The following is a 24542-nucleotide window of genomic DNA, read 5'->3' on the forward strand; positions in this document are numbered from 1 at the left end:
TGGTGGCTCACGCCTCTAACCCCAGCACTTTGGGAGGCCGAGGCGAGTGGATCACTTGAGGTCAGGAGTTCGAGACCAGCCTGGTCAACATGGCGAAATCCCATCTCTACTAAAAAATACAAAAAAGTAGCCAGGCGTGCTGGGGGGCGCCTGTAATCCCAGCTACTCGGGAGGCTGAGGCAGGAGAATCGCTTGAACCAGGGAGGCAGAGATTGCAGTGGGCCGAGATCACACCACTGCACTCCAGCCTGGGGGACAGAGTGAGACTCCATCTCATAAAAAAGAAAAAAAAAAGAAGCAATGTCCTCCTCACCGTCGGGTTTTCTCCTGGGACCATTTTACTCATCCAACAAAGAACAAAGATGTCCCAGCAACCCATCTACCCCAGGCATTCACCACTAGGGCTACAAGGGTGAAGGAGGAGGGTGGGCTGGGCAGGCTGGGACTGGCTATGGACCCCAGAGAGTAAAGATGGTTTTGCTGGCACCACACCCCCAACTCCAGGACTTGTCCATGCCCTGTCTACGGGGCCAAGCCTGAAACCTGACTGCCTTTCACCATCAAGCAGAAGTCAGCTGTACATCCTGTAAGAGAGGGAGAAGGACCCCCAGACCCTCCCAGAGCCCCCTGGCTCATTAGGAGGCTAGAGGGGGTCTCCTGCAACTCTCCATGCAAGGTGCCCAGATGAGACCTGGCCAGTCGAGACTTTCACTTGAAGGCTCCACATGCCTTCCTTGGGTGCCATCTCTTCTACCAATGAACATTTTCTGAGTTTCTCAAGCCTTCTTTCCTCCTGACCCACAGAGACGCTGAGGAACCGGGGCCTTCTGGTCCCCCAGGAGACTGGCTTGTGCCAAGGAGACAGGCCACTCACTGTGCATCTTCTTGGAGATCTGAAGCTCCCCCAATTTCCACAAGAAAGAAAGAGAAGCTTGGCAAAGACCCTTCCATCCAGAAGCATCAAGTTCGCGACGCCCGTGCTTCTCCTCAGCACACAGAGGGGAGAGTTACCAGGGGCCTCAAGCAACTCCAGCAGAAGCAGTCACAGTCCTTCCAGGGCCCAGGAATGTCCTCTGCAAGGACCCACAAACCCAGACCTCATGAAGGAGGAGACCCCAGGGCCACTAGCCCAGCCCCAAGCCTCCTGAGTCTAATTGTTGCTGTGATAGAGACCCTGCACGTTGCAGAATCAAAAAGAATATACCATGTCGCCTTTTTTTTTTTTTTTTTTTTTTTTTTTTTTTTTTTTTTTACCACAATCAACTTAAAAAATGTATTAAAAAGTAAGAACTGGCCAGGCACAGTGGCTCACATCTGTAACCCCAGCACTTGGGGAGGCCATGGTCAGGTGTTCAAGACCAGCCTGGGCAACATAGCAAGATCCCATCTCTACAAATAATTTTTTAAAAGTTAGCCAGGCATGGTGGCACATGCTTTGTACTCCCAGTTACTCGGGAGGATGAGGCAGGAAGATCGTTTGAGCCCAGGAGTTCAAGGCTGCAGTGAACTATGATTGCATCACTGTGCTCCAGCCTGGGCAACAGAGACCCTGAAAAAAAAAAAACAACGAACGAAAGAACGAAAGAAAGAAAGAAAGAAAGAGAATAAGAGAGACAGAAAGAAGAAAGAAAAAGAAAAAGAAAGAAAGAAGAAAAAGAAAGAAAAGAAAGAAAGAAAGAAAGAAAGAAAGAAAGAAAGAAAGAAAAAGAAAGAAAGAAAGAAAACAAACTTTTGCGTATCGAAAGACTCAGGAAAAATAAAAAAGAAAGCCAGCCCTCATAATGAGATACCACTTCACAGTGACATCTGTTGGAAAAAAAAAAAAAAAAAAAGGATAACGACAAACGTTGGCAAGGATGTGAGGCAACTGGAAGCCTTCAGCATTGCTGGTGGGAAGGTGGAGCGGCGCGGCTGCTGTGGGAAGACTCCTCTAAACGTTACACCTGGAGTCACCACAGGGTCCAGCAATTCTACTCCTGATTATAGACCCCAAAGAATTGAAAACTGGTATTCAAATAAGTGGCATGTATGTGAGTGTTCAGGGCAGGGCTTCTCACAATAGCCAAAAGGTGGAAACAACTCAAACCTCCATCCACCGACGGACAGATAAACAAAATGTGGTCTACCCATGGACTGGAATATAAGTCAGCCATCAAGAGAATGAAGTACTGATACATGCTACAACATGAATGAACCTTGAAAACGGCGAAAGAAGCTAGACACAAAAGCCCACATATTGTGTGGTCCCATTTATATGAAAAGTCCGGAAGAGGCAAACTCACGGAGACAGAAAGCAGATTAGGGAACGCCTGGAGCCGAGGCTAGGAGTGACTGCATAGTGAGTCTGGAGGTCTCCTTCTGGGGTGATGAAAATGTTAGACAACTGTACAGACGTGACGGTTGGACCACACTGCAGATGTACTTAATGCACTGAATTACATGCTTCCAAATGGTTAATTTCACATTATGTGAAATTGTGTGAATTCTACACCAATTTTTTAAAGTGCTTGTCATAAATGTGTTTAATACAGTTGCTGCCTCAGCATCCAACTTTAGCAGTTGTACCCTGTCACCTTTGCCCTAGATAACACCCGTCCCTCCCTACCATGTGATTGTTTGCGATATAGCTCATGTGGTCCTCACCTCACTGACCCAAAACCCAACACATTCCATGGCTGCTGACCACGATAAAACCTAATGCTCAACACCAGAGTCATGTAAATCAGTTTCCTCCTTTGTGCATGTTTTCTTTAAACCAGCCAACCGCAACCCCCGCAGGAAAGCCTGTGGGATCCCTTCACACCCTGCGACCTTAATACAGGCACAGCCCCGGAAGCTTCCCCGCCCTTCGTTCTGGGCTTCGCTCTTGCACAACTGATGAGCTCAATCAGCTCCCTGCTGCATCCAGACTTCCCCTCTGCCTCCCATCAGCACACCTAACGTCTCTGCGATCTGAGTCATACATTTCTTTTTTCTGTTTTGTTTGTTTGTTTGTTTGTTTTTTGACACAGGGTCTCGCTCTGTCACCCAGGATGGAGTGCAGTGGTGCAATCATGACTCACTGCAGCCTCAACCTCCCAGGCTCAAGGGATCCCCGCTGCCACTCAGCCTCCTGAGTAACTGTGACTACAGGCACGCGCCATCACGCCCAGCTAATTTCTTTGAATTTTTTGTGGATACAAGATCTCGCTATGTTGCCCAGGCTGGTCTCAAACTCCTGAGCTCAAGCAATCTGCCCACCTCAACCTCCCAAAGTGCTAGGATTACAGGCGTGAGCCCCCGCGCCCAGCCCATGTCGCTGTTACATACATTTTCATCTGCCTCCTCATTGTGGCTCCCCTGACACACACATCCGAACCTAACGATCCCACGGGTCAGGGATCTCCTAGAGACTGGGTATCTCGGCTATGGCCACGCTCAGTAGAGACGTGCCAAGACCAAATTAAAAAGAAACCAGAATGGTAAAAACCACTACAGCCCTCTTGAAAGCAAACGGATTTAACTGTGATAAACAGCACAGGACTTGCAGTGTGGCTTCTCAGTTTGTGATGCACCAGAAGGGACGCAACAGTCACAGGGGGCCTGGCTGGTTGAAACACTTCTGCGTCCAGCTCATGTAAAAGTTTTGAAGAAGATTTTACGAAAGTATATGTTTTTATAATGCCATGAATTCCTGTGTCTCCTGCATCTAACTTAGCCACACAGCCAGGGTGTGGTGAAACGCTCTCAGGTCCACTCTTACCATCCACATAGGCTGCTTGTGCCTCTGTGAGACTCTGCTTCCCCAACCACAAAGTAGGCGTCTGAGGGCCAAAGAACAATGCTGCTTAACCTGGTGCCCCAGCTCAGTTACGAGCCCGTGACAACAGTGAAAAATCATCATCAGCCCTTTCTCCTCCTAGTAAATTTGGGCCCTGCAGACCTGCTTTTCTGCTCACGACGAACATTAGTAAGGATAGGCTCGCTGCTGCAGCAAACAACCAGAAATCCCATGTCACAGTCCAATGGGGGGTACTGGGTCAGAAGTGCAGGCTTCTGGAATTTGCAGCAAAAGTCTGAGAGGGGGAGAGAGAGGTATTGCCCTGCTCCCCGGTAGTCACCCCTGTATCAAGAGGGGGTGAAAGACTCGGATTTGAGAGGGGTTAAGAGTTTACCCGAGCACAGCATTCTCATTGACCCATACGGTTTGGAAACATACGGGGAAGTTTGTAACTGCCACCAAACTCTGTTGTTGCTTAATAGAAAGCTGACTGGGTAAGTGTGATTTTGGCAAAAGGGTCTTTAATGCTCCCAAGATTTTAGATTTGGTTGCCATGTCCTATGAAAATAACCTCCAAGAGACACCTGTGACTCTGACTAGTCATCTCATTGATAGTGGTTGTCCTGTAATATTCTTTGATTGTCCTTTAACAGATTCTTAGGCTATGTAAACACTGGCAAAATTTCCCTGGGGAAACTAAAGAGGATGATTCCCACGTGCCTCTTCCCCTGCATCAGGCACTAAAAGGACTGCGGAGTTCTTCTTTTCATGCAAATGCTGAGAATCTTGGCTCACCTAAGGGAGTCACTGCCTCCCTAGCCAGGACTCTGGAGGGACTGGCGTTAATTAGCCACAGACTGCAGCGAGGGGGATAGAATGTGACACCCCCTGAGGGCCCATGGAAACCCAGAGAACGGTCCCAGTCGGAATGGAGAGAATCCGTTGAGAGACTGAGTTTGCCTTTTTTTTTTTTTTTTTTTTTTTTTTTTTTTTTTTCCCCAATTGGTAGGCCCTAGCCTTATCTTAGAGGGAAAGAAAATCGAGCTAGGGCAGGGTGCGGTGGCTCACGCCTGTAATCCCAGCACTTTGGGAGGCTGAGGCAGGCGGATCACGAGGTCAAGAGATTGAGACCGTCCTGGTCAACATGGTGAAACCCCGCCTGTACTAAAAATACAAAAAATAACCGGGTGTGCTGGTACACGCCTATAGTCCCAGCTACTCGGGAGGCTGAGGCAGGAGAATCGCTTGAACCTGGGAGGTGGAGGTTGCAGTGAGCCGAGATCGTGCCACTGCACTCCAGCCTGGCGACAGAGCGAGACTCCGTCTCAAAAAAAGAGAAAAAGAAAAAGAAAATCGAGCTACTGCACGGCGCAAAGAAAGCACTCACCAGAAGGCAGTCATTTTTGAAATAAGTATCTGAGACCCGACCTGTGCCCAGCTCAGCTAGGAGCACGGGTGAAGAGACCAGAGCTGGCGAGGCGACTCCGGTCCTGACTCCCACCTTCCCGGCAGACTGGGACCAGAGGACGCCACCTCCCTAACTAGTGCCAGGTGTCTACCGGACTCTTGCCACCCCCATGTTGTCTCCTGCCACCACAGAGTCAGGGCCAGCCGCTGTGCCGCTGCAACCACCTGGCAGGGGCCGCCGAGCTGGAGCATTTTCGCCAGCAAGGGTCAAGGCAGGTGTGGGACTGCAGGGAGAGGGCCGGTCGCCCCACGGCAGGGCCCAGTCGCTAAGAGAAGCATGGACCTGCTCTTCCAACTGGCCCCTCACCCTGGCTCTCCAGGCTCATGTCCTGGCTCCCTTTCACCCTCCCAGAAGTGGCTCCCAGGAGCGGTTCCTCCTCTGCTTCCAGTCCCCAAAGCCAAGGCCTCACCTACACTTCTCCTCCTGAAGGGACTCCAGCAACAGCTGCAGGTCAGTCAGAGACCTCTCCTTTAGGCTGTGATAGGACGCCTGGAGGCTGATGTGGAACCTCTTGGCTTCTTCCAGCTCTTCCTTTACCTTCTGCAATATCAGGTTTTGTTGCCGGGCCACATCCTCCGTCTCTAAGCGCATCCCCTGCTGTGAGCTCTGGAAGCGACTCTCCTCGGTGAAGGGTGTGCTGGCATCGGGCAGGTTGACGGGCCTGTCTTCCCCACTCGGCATGGGGGGCTCTGAAAGCAGGGCCTTCTCGCTGGGTGGCTCGCAGTTGGCTGGGTCGCTTTCTGCCATCAGCAGTAAGCCCTTGGGCCTGCAGCCTTCCTCCAGCTCCTGGAGCTGCTGGTGACACTGGCGGAGCCTGTGCTCGATCTGGGCGATGGTGGCAGAGGCGCGCTGGTTCACCTTCTCAAAGGCCTGCCGGATGTGCGGCACCTGGTGCCGGTCTGCTTTGGACACCAGCTTGAGGTAGCTCACGGTGTTGCCATCCCGACTGGCCTTCTCCACTCTCAGCTGCTCTGAGAGGTAGAGGATGCGGTGCCTGACACTATCCTGTAAGTTGTGGGCTAGGCCCCCATCTGAGAGGCTGGAAGGGCCACTGGGGCCGTCTTCGCTGGATGACAGGGACCTGCATGAAGGCACATTGGAGGGGAGGGTTGCGCTGGGGCTCCTGGTGTGTTCCGCCTACATTGGGAAACAAGAAATCACAATACGGTGCTCTATGAGCCGCAAAGTGTGAGAGAATTGGACACGTTATGACTCCATAAAATACCTCCACATATGCATGGATACTTACACACGCAAGATTTGTGCGTTCAAGATGGGTCCGACGCAGACTGGGGAGGTGATGCTCATCTTCAGGGCTCCTCTCCCCTCCTTTTCAGCGTCTGACTCCTTGCTCTACATTTTGTGCCTCACTACGACCGACAGGTGGCCAGACTCCCTTCCACATCTGCCTGTTTTTGCACTGCACTCCTATTTTCTCTTCCAAAAATTACCAATTGTGGGTCTCACTTATAAAGAGCTGTTCTTGTAAACTATGGAATAAACATTTCCGTTAACCCTTACAGCTTGCTGTATTGCTACTCCCAGGGAGACAGGAAGGGTTAGGCAGAGAGATTTGCCTCCTAACAGGTTCATTCATTCATCCAATCATTCATTCAACACATATTTTGAGTGCCTACCATGTGGTACAGAAGCCAGATACATTCCTTGATCTCATACAGCTTACAGTCTAGGGTAGAAAATTTTATTGTAACACAAAAGAATGAGTCTCTCACATGGTGAGGGGGTTAACGTTGCCTTTGACAAAGAGCCCAGTTCAAATCCTGGCTCTACCACTCTGAGACCTTGAGCAAGTTAATAAACTGCTCTGAGGCTCAGTTTTCTTACCTCTAAAACAAAGATGGCAAGAGAAGCATAGCTGGAACCCAGCCCACCAGGGCAGACTGGGGAGCAAGGAGCTAGGAGACGGAGGTGGGGGGCAGCTCAGGTGCAGCCTCTGCTCTGTTTCTACTTTTTTTTTTTTTCTTTTTTGAGATGGAGTCTCACTCTGTCACCCAGACTGGAGTGCAGCGGTGCAATCTCAGCTCACTACAACCTTCACCTCCCGGGTTTAAGCAATTCTCATGCCTCAGCCTCCCGAGTAGCTGGGATTACAGGTGTGCACCACCACGCCCAGCTAATTTTTGTATTATTAGTAGAGACAGGGTTTCACCATGTTGACCAGGCTAGTTTCCAACTCCTGACCTCAAGTGATCCTCCCGCCTCAGCCTCCCAAAGTGCTGGGATTACAGGTGTGAGCCACCGAGTCTGGCCTATACCTCAATTTTTAAAACGCAAAGTGGTACCACTATGCACCCAGTAGATTGGTCAAACTCAGACAGACTAACAATGATGAGTGTTGGCAAGGATATAGAGCAACAGGAACTCTCAACCATTACTGGTGGGAAGCAAATTTGTACTACCACCACCTTGGAAAAGCACTTGACAGTATCACAAAGTTGAAGACATGCATACCAAATGATCCAGCAACTGCATTCGTAGGCAATATTCCCAGGAGACAAAGACACTGATGTTCCCAATATCCAACAACTAGCAACAAACCACCTGCCCAGAAAGTGTAAGTAAACCGTAATATATGCAACAATATACTACTGTACGGCAATGAGAATGAACTACAGCCTTGAAAAACATGAATACATTTCACAAGCATAATGCTCAACAAAAGAAACCAAACAGAAAATCCATACTACAAATGGTTCCATTTACACAAATTCCAAGAGCAGGCAAAACTAAACGATATTGTATAGGGATGACTACGCCGGCAGGAAAGCATAAAGGGCAGCATGGATGCTGGCAACAGAAACCCCAGGATGGTGGTTCCCACCAGGGCGGGAGAAGGTGATTATGATTGGGGTGACAGTGGAGGCTGCGGTGCCTGGCCTGAGTAGTGGTTAAATGTGTGTTCACCTTATCGTTATTTCCTAAAACATACATCAATGTTTTCTGCACCTTTATATACATATGCCAGATTTCACAGTTTTAAAACTATTTAAATGTTCAATATAGGCCAGGTGTGGTGGCTCATGCCTGTAATCCCAGCACTTTGGGAGGCCGAGGTGGGCAGATCACTTGAGGTCAGGAGTCCAAGACCAGTCTGGCCAACAGGGTGAAACCCCATCCATGCAAAAAAAAAGCCTGGCATGGTGGCTCACACCTATAATTCCAGCACTCTGGGAGGCCGAGGCAGGCGGATCACCTGAGGTCGGGAGTTCAAGACCAGCCTGACCAACATGGAGAAACCCCATCTCCATCAAAAATACAAACTTAGCTAGGTGTGGTAGCACATGCCTGTAATGCCAGCTACTCCGGAGGCTGAGGCAGGAGAATCGCTTGAACCCAGAAGGCAGAGGTTGCAGTGAGCTGAGATCGCACCATTGCACTCCAACCTGGGCAACAAGAGCAAAACTCCATCAAAGAAAGAAAGGAAGGAAGGAAGGAAGGAAGGAAGGAAGGAAGGAAGGAAGGAAGGAAGGAAGGAAGGAAGGAGTATGCAGAATGCAGCACAGAGGCACAAAAAAATAGAAAACTTGAAAAATAGAAGACATGGAAGGTAGCGTGAGTAGGTCTAACAAAAATGCAATTGTCATACCAGAGAGAGAAGACAGAGAGAATGAAGCAGCAGCAATATATATATAATTTTTTTTTTATTGAAAAGGAGTCACACTCTGTTGCCTAGGCTGGAGTGTCATGGCACGATCTCGGCTCACTGCCAACCTCTGCTGCCCGGGTTCAAGCAATTCTCGTGCCTCAGCCTCACGAGTAGCTGGAACTACAGGTGCGTGCCACCACGCCTAGCTAATTCTTTTGTATTTTTAGTAGAGATGGGGTTTCACCATGTTGGCAAGGCTGTTCTCAAACTCTCAACCTCAGGTGATCCACCCTCTTCGGCCTCCCAAAGTGCTGGGATTATAGGCATGAGCCACCATGACCAGCCGCAGCAGCAATATTTTAAGAGATAACTCCCTAAGAACTTTCCAGAACTGAAGAAAGACACAAATTCACAAATTCAAGAAGCCCAATAAATCCTAAGCAGGGAAGACAGAAATAGGTCCACACCTAGGCACAAGATTTTTTTTTTTTTTTTAAACAGAGTTTCGCTCTTGTTGCCCAGGCCAGAGTGCAGTGGTGTGATCTCGGCTCACTGCAACCTCTGCCTCCCGGGTTTAAGCGATTCTCCTGCCTCAGCCTCCCAAGTAGCTGGGATTACAGGCGCCCGCCACTATGCCCAGCTAATTTTTGTATTTTTAGTAGAGAGAGTGTTTCACCATGTTGGCCAGGCTGGTCTGGAACTCCTGACCTCAAATGATCCACCCGCCTCGGCCTCCCAAAGTGCTGGGATTACAAGCATGAGCCACTGCACCCGGCCGACACAAGATGTTAAAAGCAGCCAGAGGAAAAAAGCTGATTACCTTTAAAACCATGACTTTTCGACTGCAGGCTGCCTTCTCAATAGCATCAATGCAATCCAGAAGATAGTTGACTGATACCTTCGACACGCTGAGAGAATAACTGCCAGAGAGAAAAAAAATAGGTCACATTCAAAGAATCAGAAGTCAGAATGGCTTCAGACTTCAGCAACAGCATGGGGAACTAGAAGACAATGAAGTACTGGCTGGGCACGGTGGCTCACGCCTGTAATCCCAGCACTCTGGGAAGCCCAGGCAGGCAGATCACTTGAAGTCAACAGTTGAGACCAGCCTGACCAACATGAGGAAACTCTGTCTCTGCTAAAAATACAAAACTTAGCCGGGCATGGTGGTGGGTGCCTGTAATCCCAGCTACTCGGGAGGCTGAGGCAAGAGAATCACTTGAACCCAAGAGGCAGAGGTTGCAGTGAGCCGAGATGACGCCCCTGCACTCTAGCCTGGGCGACAGAGCAAGACTCCATCTTAAAAAAAAAAAAAAAAAAAAAAAAAAAAGACAATGAAGTGCTGCCTTCAAAATTCTGAGGGAAAGATGATTTCCCAGCCTAAAATTCTACACCCCAACTGTCTACTGTGGGGTTAAAGACATTTTTAGACATGAAAGAGTTCAGTACACCATTGACAAATCTAAGAATTCATTAACTGTTTAAAAAGCAAGTCTTGCCAGGGCAGTGGTGTGCACCTGTGGTCCCAGCTACTCAGGATGCTGAGGCAGGAGGATCACTTGTGCCCAGCAAGTAGAGGCTACAGTGACCTGTGACTGTGCTACTGCCCTTCAACCTGAGCAACAGAGTGAGTGAGAACTTGTCTCAAAAAAAAAAAAAAAAAAAAAAAGGGAGCGGTATGTGGTGGCTCACGCCTGTAATCCCAGCACTTTGAGCAGCCAAGGCGGATGGATCACTTGAGGTCAGGAGTTTGAGACCAGTATGGTCAACATTGTGAAACACTGTCCCTACTAAAAATACAAAAATTAGTTGGGCTTGGAGGCACACCCCTGTAATCCCAGCTACTGGGAAGGCTGAGGCAGGAGAATTGCTTGAGCCCGGGAGACGGAGGTTGCAGTGAGCCGAGATTGCACCACTGCCCTCCAGCCCGGCTGACAGAGTGAGATTGTCTCCAAAAAAAAAAAAAAAGTAATCACTAGAAAAGAAGCTACATATGTACATAACATTCAAATAACCAAGGGGAGAAAAAAATGGGACTTGATTAATAATAATTTTTTAAAAAATGAAAGAAACGGGAAACAAAACAAAACAAACAAACAAAAACAAGGGCTGGGTATGCTGGCTCATGCCTGTAATCCCAGCACTTTGGAAGCCAAGGTGGGTGGATCTCTTGAGCCCAGGAGGTCGAGACCAGCCTGGGCAACATGGCGAAACCCCTGTCTCTATTAAAAAATAATTAATGCAAAAATTATCCTGGAGTGGTGGTGCACACCTGCAGTCCCAGCTACCCAGGAGGCTGACACGGCAGGATCACTTGATCCCGGGGATGTCGAGGCTGCCGTGATCGCACCACTGCCCTCCAGCCAGGGTGGCAGACTGAGATCCCATCTCAAAAAATAAATAAATAGGCTGGACGCGGTGGCTCACGCCTGTAATCCCAGCACTTTGGGGGGCTGAGGGGGGCGGATCACGAGGTCAGGAGATCAAGGCCATCCTGGCTAACACGGTGAAATCCCGTCTCTACTAAATATACAAAAAATTAACCGGGCGTGGTGGTGGGCACCTGTAGTCCCAGCTACTCAAGAGGCTGAGGCAGAAGAATGGCATGAACCTGGGAGGCGGAGCTTGCAGTGAACCGAGATCACACCACTGCACTCCAGCCTGAGTGACAGAGCGAGACTCCGTCTCAAAAAGTTAAAAATAAATAAATAAATAAATAATAAATAAATAAATAAAAGCAAACAAATAAGAAAAACAAAGCTTGAAATATATCTAATAGATAAAGGGCTAATCATCACATATATAAAGAACTGCAAATCAGTAAACTAAGAGCAAATAACCCAATATAAAGACGTTAAACGGTAGCCACGGACATCTCAGACAAGACGAAAAACGAAAGGCAGTAAAACCTATGAAAAAACGTGTAATTGCAAGGTGATCAGGGAATAGTAAACGAAAAGCAACGATTAAATACTATTTTCTCATCCACCAGAACACCAAAAATTAAAAAGCCTAACAACGTCTAGGGCTGGTGAGAATGTAGCAGAAGGCGATGTCACATACTCTGCAAGTGGGAATCTAAACAGGTTCAGGGGTTTTTTTTTTTTTTTTTTTTTTTTATCGCAATTAGGTGGCGTGTTAAATTTTTTTCTTGAGACGGAGTTTTGCTCTTGTTGCCCAGGCTGGAGTGCAATGGCTCGATCTTGGCTCAACGCAAGCTCGACCTCCCAGGTACAAGTGATTCTCCTGTCTCAGCCTCCCAAGTAGCTCGGAGTACAAGTATGCGCCACTATGCCCAGCTAATTTTTTTGTATTTAGTAGAAATGTGGTTTCACCATGTTAGTCAGGTTGGTCGCAAACTCCTGACCTCAGGTGATCCACCCACCTTGGCCTCTCAAAGTGCTGGGATTACAGGTGTGTGCCACTGTGCCCAGCCACTTTTTTTTTTTTTTCAGACGGAGTCTTGCTCTGTAGCCCAGGCTGGAGTGCAGTGGCGCCATCTTGGCTCACTGCAACCTCCGCCTTCCGGGTTCAACCGATTCTCCCGCCTCAGACTCCCAGTAGCTGGGACTACAGGTGCCCACCACAGCCTGGTGCGCTGGCTCACACCTGTAATCCCAACACTTTGGGAGGTCGAGTTTGGCAGATAACCTGAGGTCAGGAGTTTGAGACCAACCTTGCCAACACGGTGAAACCCCCGTCTCTACTAAAAATACAAAAAATTAGTCAGGCGTGGTGGCGCACGCCTGTAATCCCAGCTGTTCAGGAGGCTGAGGCAGGAGAATCGCTTGAACCCAGGAGGCGGAGGTTGCAAAGAGCTAAGATCGAGCCGCTGCACTCCAGACTGGGCGACAGGGCGAGACTCTGTCTCAAAAAAAAAAAAAAAAAAAAAAAAAAAAAAAAAAAAAAATGTAAACGCACGTTCCCTTTAACCATGGGAGCCCAAGGGGCATTCAGCCTGTGGCGTGACCAGGTGGCCTGACTTGAGCTCACATAGAAATTCGGCATTTTTGAACCGACACACAGTACTTGGGATCCCGAATGTCTGGACTTGGGCACAGGGCTGTAGAGCTGGGGCCGTTGGGAGCCATGCTAGTTCTAGGTCGGTAGGTCACCTCAGAGGTAGGGAGAAGGTTCTCTGAGACCGACATGGGGGCTAGCGCAGGCACCACCGGACATGGGGCATTTCAGACAGAGGGCGAGCACATTTCCTAGTTACCAGGGTTCACTCAAGTCACGGTCACGTCACAGTCTGGCAATGGGCTAACCTCACCTCAACAATCACATGGGGCTTGCCTCATAGAATGTTCTAGAAAGAGGAGGCTGGCGCAGGCACCACTGGTCTCAGAACCCTGAGCATTCCTTCCCTCCGCCTGCTCCCGCCACAGCCCGGGCTGTTGTGGGGGAGGGGTTACCATTTAAAGCAAAAAAAAAATGCGCCACAGCACCTCCCCCCTTGCTTTACGGTTGCGGCTGCACGTGCCGCGTGCAGCATCACCACGTGACACATGCCGCACCACACAGCTAGTGCCGGAACTTTTTGCGCATAGAAAGAAGACCCTGCACCCGCGCGGAGGGAGCCCTTTTGGCATTGCTAGCATGAGAGAAGATGAGAAAGGGACTATTTTCAATAACTTTTGCACATGCAAGTCACAAACATTCCAGATCCCTTGAATTGCTTGCGGAAGAAGCGGCACGAGGAGGGAGCGGCACGCGGAGGGAGCGGCACGCGGAGGGAGCAGCACGCAGCACGCGGAGGGAGCCACGCCGACATCACATAAAGGCGCTGGGCAGCCCGCCGGCACCATTCGCTCTTCAGACGCCGGAGGGTTCGGACTGGGTCTTCAGACACCTAAGGGATTGGATTAATGGCGGATGCTGAGGCGAGCGCTGAGTTGCCGGAGGAGGCCAGACCCGACGGGGGCACCTTGCGGGTGCTGAGAGATATGGCCAGCCGCTTGCGAATCCATTCCATCAGGGCTACATGCTCCACGAGCTCCGGGTAAGTTCTCCTCATTGAAGTCTGGGTCGTGCAGGGGCCACGGGCCTGGTGGCCATGAGGCCGTGTGGTGAAGGGAGAGCCCTCAGAGGTGCAATGGGCTCTGTCGTAGATGCCCTGTCTTGGGCTGTTGGGGCGGGCCGAGCACCCTAGATGGCGGCGAGGCACTCTTCCCGCTAACCCAAGGGTCGGTCGGTTGGTCGGTCGGCCACAGGCTCTGGAACCTGCCCCTCATTTACCCCTGGCCAAAGTTCTGGAGGTCCCCAAGATCCCCAGTTGGGAGGCGAGGATCCAGACCGGACTGAGGTGGCAGAGGGATGTTGTTGGGATCAAATCGGGCTAGTTGTGGTTTTCATTTTAGCGGGGAGCACGGCTTCCCGGGTAAGCAGTTGTAGTGGATCCCTGAGGGTGAATGAGCAACCCTAACCCAGGATGTGAGGAGAAAAAGCAATTAAAATTCTAACCTGGGCAACGTGGTGAAACGCCGTCTCTTACCAAAAAATGAAAATAAAAAATGAGTTGGGCATGGGGGCACGCGCCTGCACTCCCAGCTATTCGGGAGGCTGAGGTGGGAGGGTTGCTTTTTGTTGGGTTTGCTGGTATATGCGGTTGATGGTTTTTGCATCAGTTTGAGGGATATTTGTCTCTAGTTGTATTGTAGTATTTGGTTTTGGTATCAAAGTGTAATGCTGGCTTCATAGGATGTTTCAAAGTGTTCCATCTTAAATTTTTTGGAGTGGCCAGGTGTAGTGGCTCCCACCTGTAATCCCAAGCACTTAGGGAAGCCGAGGCAGGCGGATCGTGTGAGCCTAGAAACTAGTTAGAAATCAGCCTGGGCAAGATGGCGAGCCTCTGTACAAAATGTTACAAAAATTAGCTGGGCGTGGTGGCACGTGCCTGTAGTCCCAGCTACGCGGGAGGCTGAGAGGGTCAGGTTTCAGTGAACTGAGATTGCGCAACCGCACTCCAGCCTGGGCGAGAGCGAGACTCTGTCTCAAGGAAAAAAAAGTTAAACCTAGCTGAGCGCGGTGGCTCAGGCCTGCAGTCTCAGTACGTGGGGCCTGAGGCGGGAGGATCGCTTGAGTCCAGGAGTTCGAATTCAGCTTGGGAAACAGTGAGACCCTGCCTCAAAAAAAAAAAAAAAAAAATTAAAGTAAAAGAAACTGGCAATTGAGTACGAATTGGAACAAAAATGAGCTGTTGGATTTGCTAGTATGCAGTTGATGGTTTTTGCTTCAGTATAATGGATATTGGTCTATGATTCTTTTTGTTTGTTTTGGTTTTTTGTTTGTTTTGAGATGGAATATCACTCTGTCCCCCAGGTTAGAGTTCAGTAGTGCAGTCTCTGCTCACTGCAAGCTCCACCTCCCGGGTCGACACCATTCTCTTGCCTCAGCCTCCCGAGTAGCTGGGACTATAGGCACCCGCCACCACGCCCGGCTAATTTTTTCTATTTTTTAGTACAGACGGGGTTTCACCGTGTTAGCCAGGATGGTCCCGATCTCCTGACCTCGTGATCCACCCACCTCGGCCTTCCAAAGTGCTGGGATTACAGGCGTGAGCCACCGCGCCCGGCCTGGTCTATGGTTTTATTGTAGTGTTTGCTTTTGTTATCAAAGTGTAATGCTGGCTTCATGGGATGAGTTTCAAAGTGTTCCATCTTAAATTTTTTGAAAGGTCGGGCGTGGTGGCTCCCACCTGTAATCCCAGCACTTTGGGAGGCCAAGGCAGGAGGATTGTGTGAGCCATGGTATATTTTGATGGGAATTGCATTGAATCAACCTGGGCAAGATGGCAAGCCTCTGCAGAATGTTACAAAAATTAGCTGGGCGTGGTGGCACGTACCTGTAGTCCCAGCTACGCGGGGGACAGAGTTTGCAGTGAACTGAGTTTGCGCCACTGTACAACAGCCTGGGCAACAGAGGAAGCAAGACATTGTAGAGAAAAAAAAAATTTTTTTTTGAGGAGTTTGAAGAAGATTGTTGTTAATTTTTCTTTAAATGTTTGGTAATAATTGCCTATGAGGCTTTTATTTATTGGGAGTTTTTTTTATTACTGCTGTAGTCTCCTTACTAGTTAGTTGTAGGTCTATTCAGATTTTCTTGTGCTGATTAAGTCTTGTGAGGCTTTCTGTTTCTAGGAATTTATCTATTGTAGATTAACCCATTTGTTGGCATGCAATTATTCATAGTACACTGTCACCTTTTTTATTTCCGTAGAAGCGGTATTAGTGACCCCACTTTAACTTGATGAACTTTTTTTTTTTTTTTTTTTTTTTTTTTTCGAGGCAGGGTCTTGCTCTTTCACCCAGGCTGGAGTGCAGTGGTGCAATCATAGTTCACTGCAGCCTCGAACTCTCCTGGGCTTCAAGCGACTCTCCTGCCTCTCAGCCTCTTGAGTAGCTGGAACTACAGGTGCACACCACGGTGCCCTGCCCATCTATTAATAGCTAGTTTTGTTGACCTTTTATAAAGAACCAGCTTTGGCTGGGAGAGGTGGCTCATGCCTGTAATCTCAGCACTTTAGGAGGCCAAGGCAGCTGGATCGCTTGAGCTCAAGAGTTCAGGACAAGCCTGGCCAACATGGGGAAACCCCGTCTCTGCCAAAAATACAACAATTGGCTAGACATGGCAAGCACCTATAGTCCCAGCTACTTGGAAGGCTGAGGTGGAAAGATTGCTTGAGGCTGCAGTGAGCCATATTTGTGTTCTACACTCCAGCCAGGGTGACAAAGTGAGACCCTGTCTCAAAAAGAAAAAAAAAATTGGTTTCACTGATTTTTTCTATTTTCTTAGTCTGTTTTATTTGTGCTTTGATCTTTTTAATTTCTTTCTCCTGCTAGCTTTGAGTTTAGTACTTAAGTTGTAAAGTTAGGTTGTTGATTTGAAGGGTTATTTATTGTTACTTTTTGAGACAGAGTCTTGCTGTGTCGCCCAGGCTAGAGATAGAGTTTCTCCATGTTGGCCAGGCTGGTCTCGAACCCCTGGCCTCAAGTGATCTGCCTGCTTCGGCTCCCAAAGTGTTGGGATTACAGGTGTGAGCTACCACACCTGGCCAGATATGAGGGGTTTTAAAAAATGTGTTTACAGCTATAAATGTCCCACTTGGCACTGCTTTTACTGCATCCCATAGGTTTTGGTATTTTGTGCTTCTGTTTTCATTTGTCCCTAAAGGATTTTTCTTTCTTTTTTTTTTTTTTTTTGAAACGGAGTTTTGCTTTTGTTGCCCAGGCTGGAGTGTAATGGCGCGATCTAGGCTCACCGCAACCTCTGCCTCCCAGGTTCAAGCAATTCTCCTGCCTCAGCCTCCTGAGTAGCTGGGATTACACGCATGCACCTCCACGCCCAGCTAATTTTGTATTTTTAGTAGAGACGGGGTTTCTCCATGTTGGTCAGGCTGGTCTCGAACTCCCGACCTCAGGTGATCCATCCACCTCGGCCTCCCAAAGTGCTGGGATTAGAGGCATGAGCCACCGCACCCAGCCTCTCATTTTCTTTTTTTAATTTTAGTACTTTTAGGGGTATATGTGGTTTTTGATTATGTGAATAACTTCTATATTGGTGAATTCTGAGATTTTAATGTACCCATCACCCAAGCAGTGTACGCTGTTCCCAACATGTAGTCTTTTATTCCTCACTTCCTTCCTACCCTCCCCCTTTACTCTCCTCCCCAAAGTCCATTATATCACTCCAAAGCTTAGCTCCACTTACAAGTGAAAACATACAGTATATGGTTTTCTATTCCTGAGTTACTTCACTTAAAATAATGGCCTCCAGCTCCACCCAAGTTGCTGCAGAATACGTTGTTTTTCATATCTGAGTAGTATCCATGTTGTATATACACCACATTCTTTACTCATTGGTTGATGGGCATTTAGGTTGGTTCCTTATCTTTGCAGTTGTGAATTGTGCTGCCTATAAACGTGTGTGCATGTACCTTTTTCATATAATGACTTTTTTCTTTTGGGTAGATAGCCAGTAGTGGAATTTCTGGATTGGATGGTAGATAGATGGTAGATCTATTATTTTTCGGTTTTTTGTCTTGTTTTTTTTGTTTGTTTTTTGTTTTGTTTTGTTTTCGTCTTGAGATGGAGTCTTGCTCTGTCGCCCAGCCTGGAGTGCAGTGGCAAAATCTTGGCTCATTGCAACCTCTGCTGCCCGGGTTCAGGGGATTCTCCTGCCTTAGCCTCCCGAGTAGCTGCAACTACAGGCACATGCCACCACTCCCAGCTTATTTTTGTATTTTTAGTAGAGATGGGGTTTCACAATGTTGGCCAGGCTGGTCTCGATCTCTTGACCTTGTGATCCGCCCGCCTCAGCTTCCCAAAGTGCTGGGATTACAGGCGTGAGCCACTGCATCCACCCCGATGGTGTATTTTGATGGGAATTGCATTGAATCTGTAGATAGCTTTGGGCAGTATTGCCATTTTCACAATACTGGTTCTTCCTATCCATGAGCGTGAGATATGTTTCTGTTTGTGTCATCTGTGATGTCTTTCAGCTGTGTTTTGTAGTTTTTCTTGTAGGTACCTTTCACCTCCTTGGTTAAGTATATTCCTAGGGTGGGTTTTGTTGTTGTTGTTGTTTACAGCTGTTGTGAAAGGGATTGAGTTCTTGATTTGATTCTCAAGCTTGATTGTTGTCGGTCTAGTGCTACTGATTTGTGTACATTTATTTTGTGACCTGAGACTACTGAATTTGTTTATCAGATTTAAGAGTCTTTTGGATGAGTCTTTAGGATTTTGTTTGTTTTTGATGGAGCTTCTGTCACCCAGACTGAAGTGCAGTGGCATGATCTCAGCTCGCTGCAACCTCCACCTCCCAGGTTCAAGCAATTCTCCTGCCTTACCCGAGTAGCTGCGACTACAGGTGTGCGCCACCGCACCCAGCTAATTTTTGTATTTTTAATAGAGATGGGGTTTCACCAGACCATGGCCAGGCTGGTCTTGAACTCCTAACCTCAGGTGGTCCGCCCATCTCGGCCTCCCAAAGTGCTGGAATTACAGACATGAGCCAACTGCGCCTGGCCTAGGGTTTTCTAGCTGTCTGATTGTATCATCAGTGTTACAGCACTAGTTTGACTTCCTCTTCTCCAATGTGGATGCCCTTTATTTCGCCATTGCTCTTTGGTTGTGTGAGAGTGTGTTGCTTAATTTTCACAAATTTGTCAATTTTCCAGTTTTCCATCTATTATTGATTTCTAACCTCATCCCATTGCGGTTAGAGAAAATATTTAGTACAATATGTCTTTTTAAATCTTGTTGGCCGGCTGCGGTGGCTCATGCCTGTAATCCCAGCACTTTGGGAGGCTAAGGTGGGGTGGATCACCTGAGGTCAGGAGTTTGAGACCAGCCTAGCCAACATGGTGAAACCCTGTTTCTACTAAAAATGCAAAAATCAGCCGGGCGTGGTGGTGCACGTCTGTAATTCCAGATACTTGGGAGGCTGAGGCAGGAGAATCACTTGAACGCAGAAGGCGGAGGTTGCAGTGAGCCGAGATAGCACCACTGTACTCCAGCCTGGGCGGCAGAGTGAGACTGTGTCTCAAAAGATAAGTAAATAAAATAAATCTTGCTCCAGAGCCTGAGCTAGATAGTAAAAGGACAGTGTGGATGCAGTTAAGAACCATATATTGTCTGAATTTTTTGTACATGTTCATTTTGTTCCCTTCACCTTCAAAATTAGTAACAGATGGCTGCATTTTCTCGAGGGATCTGTGTGGCTTTTAAATCTAAATCATCCACTTAGAGGATGTTTGCAAAGCAAGAGGTTTTAGTCCCATTTTCTTTTTCTTTTGTTTTTTTCCGAGATGGAATTTTGCTCTCGTTGCCCAGGCTGGAGTGCAATGGCGTGATCTCGGTTCACTGCAAACTCTGCCTCCCGGGTTCAAGTGATTCTCCTGCCTCAGCCTCCCAAGTAGCTGGTATTACAGGCATGTGCCACCACACTTTTTTTTTTTTTTTTTTTTTTTTAGTAGAGATGGGGTTTCTCCATGTTGGTCAGGCTGGTCTCGAACTCCCGACCTCAGGTGATCCGCCCGCCTCGACCTCCCAAGGTGCTGGGATTACAGGCGTGAGCCACCGTGCCCAGTCTAAGTCCCCATTTTCTTAATGGGGACTTTCTTAGTGAAATTTGAAATGAGAGATTATTAATATGAGCTGGGCCTAACATCTTTTTTTACTTACAGCTGGGCAGAGCTCCAGAGAGTTGGTTTTCTCCCCTGCTGTGTCTTGTCCCTTCCCCCTTTTTAATTAATTAGGACCTGGCTGGACTCACATGCAGGCCGCTTTCTAAGAGCAGCAGTTACTTTGCCAACACTCAGAAAGGTCCTCAGTTACTCTACCATGACAAATTTCTCAGTATGTCACCATTCACTTCCTAAAAGAAATTCATTGTAGAAAGTAGAATGGGCTCTTCATGGCATTTCTGGTTAGCAATGCTCCTGAAAGTTCCTCGGCATGTGGAAAGGCCACAAATGAATTTAAGCGTGTGAAAGAATACTCACGTCAGAGGCATGAAGGAAACTTGCCCTGAGTCCACAGTGCTCTGCTGTTAGGAGCTGGCCTCGCTGTGCGCACGGGGAGGGGTGGTGAGGTTACTGGGCTTTAAAGCACCCTTCCAGCCCGTGAGCCCTGCATTCCTTACCCTTGGTTGGATTCTTCCCGGGCTGGGAGAAATGACTGCTTCTATGAGGAGACCATGTGCCAAGATCACGTGTTAGGAACTAGTTTCTGTGAGAAATGACCAGTGTCGTGTCTGTCTTTCAGCCACCCTACATCCTGTAGCAGTTCTGCCGAGATCATGTCTGTGCTGTTCTTCTACATCATGAGGTACAAGCAGTCAGATCCAGAGAATCCAGACAACGACCGATTTGTCCTCGCAAAGGTATGCCGGGGGGAGCCCAGGGCTGCTGTGGTGCTTGCCAGTTAAGCCCAGTTTGAACAGCCACCATGTGGGAACAAGGCCTGAAATGGGCCTCGTTTATCATTTTGGTTCTTCCTTTGCATCTTAAAGCTTTAGTGTTTTAGTGAGGGCCACTTGGAGCCTTGTGATGGCATGGTAGGAAGGGTGGCTTGGGAGAGCTGGCTGTCCTTCCTTTCCTTTGGTCATACCCTACTTCACCCCACTTAGCATGAAAGCTTCCTCCTTGGCGGGTTATGCTGCTCCCACCCTCTGTGCTGCCTGAGCAGAGGCAGGCAGCCTCAGTGAATCCCACTCACTGAGCCTGGGGGAAATTGAGCGTAACTGGGAGGGACATCCCACCCCTGTCAGTCAGCTTCCTCCTCTTCTATGTTTGTGCAGATCTGACCTGAAACTGATGGGGCACTTCTCATTAGATTGGGCGCAATACCAGCCACCTCATGATGTTGGGGGATAGGAAAGAAAAAACCTCAAGGTCAATCTGTGTGGCTGGTTTGATGCCATCTCAAAGTACACTGTGTCCCGAAGCAAATTAAAACCTGGCTAGGGGCCGGGCGCAGTGGCTCATGCCTGTAATCCCAGCACTTTGGAAGACTGAGGTGAGCGGATCACTGGAGGCCAGGAGTTCGAGACCAGTGTGGTCAACATAGCAAAACTCTGTCTCTACTTAAAAATAAATAAATAAATAGATAGATAAATAAATTAGCTGAGCGTGGTAGCACATGCCTCTAACCTCAGCTTTTTGGGAGGCTGAGGCACAAGAATTGTTTGAACCTGGGAGGCAGAGGTTACAGTGAGCTGAGATCGTGCCACTGCACTCCAGCCTGGGCGATAGAGCAAGACTCCTTCTCAAAAGAAAAAAAAATAATCTGGCTGGGTAGAGTACTGTGTCCAAATAGAAATGTCAGATTAGCACAGTGGGAAGTAAAGACAAAAACTGTGGGCGTAGTTGAGGTGCCTAAAGGTCATAATTGTGACCCTTGTCTTGGTGTCTGAACCATAATGTCAAACGGTTTGGCAAAAAATAAATAGAATTTATATGTGTACACGCATGTGTGGAGAGAGAGAGGAAGTAAATGCCTTCCATTACTTTTAGTTGGTTACTGGAGGTAAGCAGTATACAGGAAGGAATTCATTGTGCTAGTCTTTAAACATGTCTGTAAACTTGAACTTTTTTTATGTCTTTTTTTCTTTATTTTTTGGGGGGAGATAGAGTCTCGCTTTTGCCCAGGCTTGAGTGCAGTGGCTCGGGCTCAGCAAAATGCACTCCTGACCACCTGGCCTCAAGCAATCTTCCCACTTCAGCCTCTTGAGTAGATGGGATTACAGGCATACGCCACCACGACCGGCTAATTTTTGTATTTTTTGTAGAGACAGGGTCTCACTATGTTGCCCAGGCTGGCCTTAAACTCCTGGGCCCAAGCACCCACCTCTGCTTCCCAAAGTGCTGGGATTACAGGCAACAAGCCACCACTTCCATCCCCCTTTACAATGAAAATTGAAAAAAAAAATTAGATGTATAAATGCAATATGGGTGTTTAGATTTCTGGTTTAAAATAAGGAAAGGCTGGGTACAGTGGCTCACACCAGTGCTTTGGGAGGCTCTGGCAGGAGGATCTCTTGAGACCGGCCTAGGCAACATAGCAAGACCCCAATCTCTACAAAAAATACGAAAATTAGCTGGGCATGGTGATGCGTGCCTGCAGCTACTCAGGAGGCTAAGGTGGGAGGATCACTTGAGCCTGGGAGACAGAGCGCAAGACCCTGTCTCCAAAAAAAAAAAAAAAAGTCTAGACTGTCATGTAACAGCTGCTATCAGAGCCATTGGCCTTAGGGGATGAAGAGGCTTTCTATTGGGCAGCAGCACACCAGGCACTGTTCAGCTGCCAGAATTTGTGTGTTCATCAGATTTAGCTGGTAGATGAAATTGGAACAAAAGAGAAAACATGTGAAGCATAGTCCATTGTGGTTTGCCTGGGGACGGGGCAAACAGCCATCCTCCAGGCAGAGCAGATCTGTATTCTAGCCTTTCACCTCCCTGAATCGTCTACCCCCACAGCATAAGGGTTCTTAAGAAAGACAACACCCATGTGGGAGCACTTCTGCCATAACAGGCATCATACTGATGCCTCACCATTTTCTCAATCTGTCCTCACTTTATCCTTAACCTCCTGTCACCTAAGGGGCTCTGGTCTCCATTGCACCCATAAAATCTTTGAGATGGGCCCGCTGGCCTCACACTTCACAGCTAGAGGGAAGCAGAGTTGGTCTGTACTGCTGAGCCCAGGCTCGGTCCATTATGTAGGACTTCCAAGGGCATGCAAGGCGACTGGGAGCCAGAGCTTGTTACCTGAGTGTGGTGGGTGCCATAGGAAGGGAGACGTGACTGGAGACATAGTCAAAAGAGACTTGAGTTGAGTGGGACAGTTGTGCTGGGCTGGTAATGCAGAACCAAAAGGGAGTCTCTGGTGGGTACAAAGCATGCAGAGAATGCTGGAGAAGGTCAAGAGTACCCAGGGAGTAGCAGAGGGTAAGAGGCAAGAAGCAGATCTGAGAATCATAAATACCATCCAACCATCTACAGTAGTGATGACCCTGCTCTTCTCTGCTGGAAAGGCACTGACGTTTGAGCAGAGGAGGGTGACAGGCAGGAAACAAACTTTTAAGTCAATAGATGGAGTGTCAGGTGGGGCCAAGCATCTGGGATCAAGTAAAAGTGGAGGAGGTAGGAGGCACTGGTTGAAAAAGAATGGTCCAGAAAGACCTCAGTGCTGACGCTTGTGTAGGGATTTGGAAGAGGCAGGAGAGTGAGCTGTGTCCACATCCAGGCACAAGCACTCCACTAGTGGGTGCCATGAGTGCTAAGGCCCTGAGGCAGGTGTATGCCCACTGTGTTCAAGGAGCAGCAAGGAGGCCAGGGTGCCGGAGCAGTGGGAGGGAGAAATGGAGGTGATGGGGGCTGGGGTGGGCAGACAGGCGCAAAAAGTTGAGCTGTACTTGGTGGGAGGTGGGAAGACCTTGAAAAGTTAACAGAGCCGGGCGCGGTGGCTCAAGCCTGTAATCCCAGCACTTTGGGAGGCCGAGACGGGCGGATCACGAGGTCAGGAGATCGAGAGACGATCCCGGCTAACACGGTGAAACTCTGTCTCTACTAAAAAATATAAAAAAAAAAAATAGCCGGGCGAGGTGGCGGGCGCCTGTAGTCCCAGCTACTCGGGAGGCTGAGGCAGGAGAATGGCGTAAACCCGGGAGGCGGAGCTTGCAGTGAGCTGAGATCCGGCCACTGCACTCCAGCCTGGGTGACAGAGCAAGACTCCGTCTCAAAAAAAAAAAAAAAGAAAAGTTAACAGTCAACAGTCAACTTCAGTTTTAACAGGCTCCCCCTGGTGGCTAGATTGAGAATGGCTGTGCGGGAGGCTGGGAGGCCACTGCAGTGACAGATGCAAGGGATGTTTAAGACCAGGTTGAAACGGTGGCTGCAGAAGCTGTTGGGTAAATTCAGTATGCTTGCAAGTTGGGCCTCTCCAGTCAGTGCAGCAGCTCTTTGGCATGACCTTGTGGGCCACAGAGGGCCACATTTTCTGCTTGGGTTAGTGATGACCCTGTGCCTGCAAACGGAATGTTGGGGGTGGGGTAAATGCTAGTAGAAAGGGATTCATTTGTAGCATGGGCACTTCTAGATGACCACTTGTAAGATCTCAGTTGACCTGAGTTTTATAAACCAGGGAACCAGAATAGTCTGGTTTCTGTTTAAGAATCCATATCCTCCATAGGATTGAACATCTGAT

General features: G+C 48.5%; 4 protein-coding genes across 6 annotated transcripts in view; 2 read left to right on the forward strand and 2 right to left on the reverse strand.

Annotated features, from left to right (window-relative positions):
• The window catches only part of TEX28 (testis expressed 28), a 24455-nt gene extending 11178 nt beyond the window's left edge, over positions 1-13277 (reverse strand). The window contains exons 1-3 of one of the 2 annotated variants that reach the window (XM_050775480.1): positions 13109-13277; positions 9656-9755; positions 5638-6365 (exon numbers count right to left, since the gene is read on the reverse strand). In XM_050775480.1, the coding sequence (XP_050631437.1) occupies positions 5638-6365; positions 9656-9667 (740 nt within the window). In that variant the 5' untranslated portion in view covers positions 9668-9755; positions 13109-13277. The other variant, XM_050775479.1, reaches the window with a different exon arrangement.
• The window catches only part of LOC126945506 (emerin-like), a 365730-nt gene that overhangs the window by 270388 nt on the left and 70800 nt on the right, over positions 1-24542 (forward strand). The window lies entirely within an intron of this gene.
• The window catches only part of MECP2 (methyl-CpG binding protein 2), a 208665-nt gene that overhangs the window by 146343 nt on the left and 37780 nt on the right, over positions 1-24542 (reverse strand). The window lies entirely within an intron of this gene.
• TKTL1 (transketolase like 1) overlaps positions 13457-24542 on the forward strand; it is a 32656-nt gene continuing 21570 nt past the window's right edge. The window contains exons 1-2 of the mRNA XM_050775432.1: positions 13457-13837; positions 20601-20718. Of these exons, the coding sequence (XP_050631389.1) occupies positions 13704-13837; positions 20601-20718 (252 nt within the window). The 5' untranslated portion in view covers positions 13457-13703. The remainder of the gene's footprint in view (positions 13838-20600; positions 20719-24542) is intronic.

Source organism: Macaca thibetana, chromosome X (assembly GCF_024542745.1).
Source record: "Macaca thibetana thibetana isolate TM-01 chromosome X, ASM2454274v1, whole genome shotgun sequence".
Classification (NCBI taxonomy): Eukaryota; Metazoa; Chordata; class Mammalia; order Primates; family Cercopithecidae; genus Macaca; species Macaca thibetana.